Raw genomic sequence first — 3,444 nt, 5'->3', positions numbered from 1 at the left:
CATTTACATGAATGGACACTTCCTGATATCTGAGGCAGGAAACACAGCCTTATATGGTGTTTTTGGGGTGGTAATTATCTCCTCTCACATGCACAAGATATGAACAGGTGGAATTTACGCAGCTCATTTACACCCTTTTCCTGAAGATAGAAGAGTTTGTTGAACCTGAAGTGACATGTTCGTACGAACCCTTCGTATGAACAAAAGTAAGAGAAATTTAGGATAAAAATACGAACATGTTCTTGCATGAGGCCCAATGAGTTTATTTTCTCAAATATCTGAAATATTATCACTGGTGGTAGGTCCTCATAATTTCTCCCTCTCTCACTCTACATCACGCAGAGCGAAGCAAACAACAACCATAGTTGTATTTTTCACATTGAAGTCAGCATGAAAAATTATTACTAATTTTTTTCTTAACTGAGGAGATGAAAAGAAGAGGTGGACGTTTGCTTCTTCCGAAGTCCATCTTGCTCACTTGTACGGCARGCCATTTGACATTTAATCAACTTCACCGCACTTACACGCCAGATATCTGAAATTGGTTCTTGACCAGACATTATTTATTTACGGTTATTAAAGTCAGGCAAGTCCCATTGAGATCTCAGATCTCTTTTTCAAGCGAGGCCTGAAGGCAACCTACTGTACAAGTTTTTAGACATGTTGGTTATTTAAGTGAGATATATTGAAGGATCAACTAATGCTAATTAAAGACTTTGTGTGTTCTGTAAGTTTTAGTAAAAATAAAAATGTTGCACACGTTTTGATGTTTCCGCCGTCGATCCTGTGTTTAAAAGCATCCCACCCTCCCAAGACCAATAGGGGTCTGTAACCTTTACAATCAAAAGAGCCATTTCTGTTCCTTGGCTCKCTAATAATAAGCTACAACTGTGATTATCAACTGGTGGTCCGTGGGCCTTTTTTAAAGCCTTTTCGTGAACCTTTATGGCCAGTGGAGGTGACATAAACCTAAAAAATATATTGTGTATTTTATTATTTATTATTATTTTTACACTTCAAGACTGAAGAAAAAAGCATTCATGCACAAGAACAATACTGACTAAAGTTTATACAGAATTTCATAAAAACTAGTGCAGCTGAACTAGTCAGACATTTTTTTCCTAATTCTTATTATGTAGTCCTAAAGGTGTTTAAAGATAACACTGATGGATTTGAGAGAAAGATTATAGAAAGAAGTTGGATTATTTAGGTAGAAAACAGGCTAGCATGAGCTAACATATTTTACTTTTTGTATTAGTCAAAAAGAAAAAAATAGTATAGGTCTTCTGGACGGGTTCTTCTCTAATGAAACGTTTCGTCTCTCCTCCAAGAGACTTCTTCAGTCTGAGAGTTTCAGGCAAAATTCAGGCTTTTAAGCACTTCCTCCATGTGACTGATACTCACATCACATGGCTATCGTTGACACCTAATTAACACTTATTGTTAACAGGGGCTGGAGTGATACTGGCAATAGCCACGCTGTAGGAGGGGGACAACTGAAAACGGAGGCCTCCACCTCTGTTTAATGATGGACGGTCTTTCTTCACAAAAATGGCTTCTTTTACTCCTCTCTCAAACCAACGTTCCTCTCTATCAAGAATGAGAACATCCTCATCTCTGAAAGAGTGACCGCTGGCCTGTAAATGAGTGAAAACTGCAGAGTTCTGGCCATTAGATGTAGCTCGTCTGTGTTGGGACATTCTTTTGAACAGTGGCTGCTTTGTTTCCCCGATGTATAACTGGTCGCAGTCCTCCTGGCACTTAACAGCATATACACCATTGCTCTGTTTGTGCCGGGGCACCGGATCTTTGGGGTGAACCAGCCTTTGCCGTAATGTGTTTTGGGGTTTGAAGGCCACTGGGACATCATGTTTAGAAAATAAACATCTCAGTTTCTCCGAAACACCCGCAACATACGGAATAACCACTGGTTTGGGTCTGGGTTTGGGGAACGTTGGTTTGAGAGAGGAGTAAAAGAAGCCATTTTTGTGAAGAAAGACCGTCCATCATTAAACAGAGGTGGAGGCCTCCGTTTTCAGTTGTCCCCCTCCTACAGTGCTGCTATTGCCAGTATCACTCCACCCCCTGTTAACAATAGGTGTTAATTAGGTGTCATAGATAGCCATGTGATGTGAGTATCAGTCACATGGAGGMAGTGCTTAAAMGCCTGAATTTTGCCTGAAACTCTCAGACTGAAGAAGTCTCTTGGARGAGAGACGAAACGTTTCATTAGAGAAGAACCCGTCCAGAAGACCTATACAATTTTTTCTTTTTGATTATTTACCTGGATTACTGAGATGCATCAGGATATTTTTGTATTAGTATTTTTGTATTAGTAGCATTAATCACATATTTGCATAAAATTGATTCGTGTTGTGAGTATAAAAACAAAACAACAAGAAAAATCTGTTATGTTTGGTCACATTTTCAAAGAGCCACTTTAGAGGGACCAAAGAGTCACATGTGGCCCCAGAGCCACAGGTTGCAGACCCCCGGTCAAGGAAAAACTGTGGTGGTGTTCGCTATTTCATTCGTTTATTTATTTAGCTTATTGTAAGAAATGATTATTTATGGTTTTTATTTTTGAATAGTACAGTATGTGTACATATGCAAATATCGTTATGGTGGTTTTATAAGTATTTTACAAAACTGATGAAACCGTCTCACACAATAAAAAATAAAACGAGTATAAACTGAATATCATATGAATAAATCTAACTTTTTTTCCACTTCTTCTCTGCTCCCAGTAAAAGACCCAGAGGACAAAGAAGTGTTGGGGAAGTCCAGTTTAGGCAGGCAGAATCCTAGCTTCAAGCTTTCCTTCTCCGGATCCACTAAAACCAGTCTCTCCAGCCCTCCTCCCAGTGCCTCACTGAACCCTGGTTCTCCAGGATCACCGGGGTCTCCAGGCTCGGGGGCAAGAAACTCTCCTCCCACCACAACAGTAACCACAAAGGTAACTATCAGCAGTCTCAAACTGAAGCCCCTCAAATGTGTTCATTTGGGGAGTTGAGCCAGAAGCAGGTTTTTATAATATCTGTTTGAAACACTTTAGGAAATGTGAAAATTAGATTTGACTATGAATGTTCACACCTTTTGTTGTTAATTTTCACACAAACCCTGTTTTGTATCACAAACAGTTGTCATCACGGCAAACGTGTCAGTAGAGTTTACTGGTTTACTTGTCGTCTTTATTTATTCAGGGAAATGAGACGGTTACAGGGACAAAACACACGTTTTGTAACGTGCATTAATCGAGTTTTAAAAATGTATTTTTGGCTTGAACAGAAGAGAGGAAACAACAAAACAGATAAACGTGTGTTGAATTAATTTATATCTGGAGTGTTTAAATACTAATTAGGGCTTTTTCTCTTTTCTTCAGGGAGGTTTAGTGGGACTGGTGGACTATCCTGACGATGATGAAGAGGAGGAGGAAGAAGAGGA

The 3,444-nt window shown here is 39.3% G+C and overlaps 1 protein-coding gene across 1 annotated transcript in view; it reads left to right on the top strand.

Annotated features, from left to right (window-relative positions):
* Nucleotides 1–3,444, top strand: part of smek1 (SMEK homolog 1, suppressor of mek1 (Dictyostelium)) — a gene marked incomplete at its 3' end in the record, with an annotated part of 20,110 nt that extends 16,666 nt beyond the window's left edge. The window contains 2 exon segments of the mRNA XM_014009988.1: nucleotides 2,748–2,956; nucleotides 3,383–3,444. Coding sequence (XP_013865442.1) covers nucleotides 2,748–2,956; nucleotides 3,383–3,444 — 271 coding nt within the window.

The sequence above is a fragment of the Austrofundulus limnaeus genome, unplaced genomic scaffold (genome assembly GCF_001266775.1).
Source record: "Austrofundulus limnaeus strain Quisiro unplaced genomic scaffold, Austrofundulus_limnaeus-1.0 Scaffold64, whole genome shotgun sequence".
NCBI classification, from domain to species: Eukaryota; Metazoa; Chordata; class Actinopteri; order Cyprinodontiformes; family Rivulidae; genus Austrofundulus; species Austrofundulus limnaeus.
Note: the sequence above shows the minus strand (reverse complement) of the source record. Positions and strands in the feature narration are given on the sequence as shown.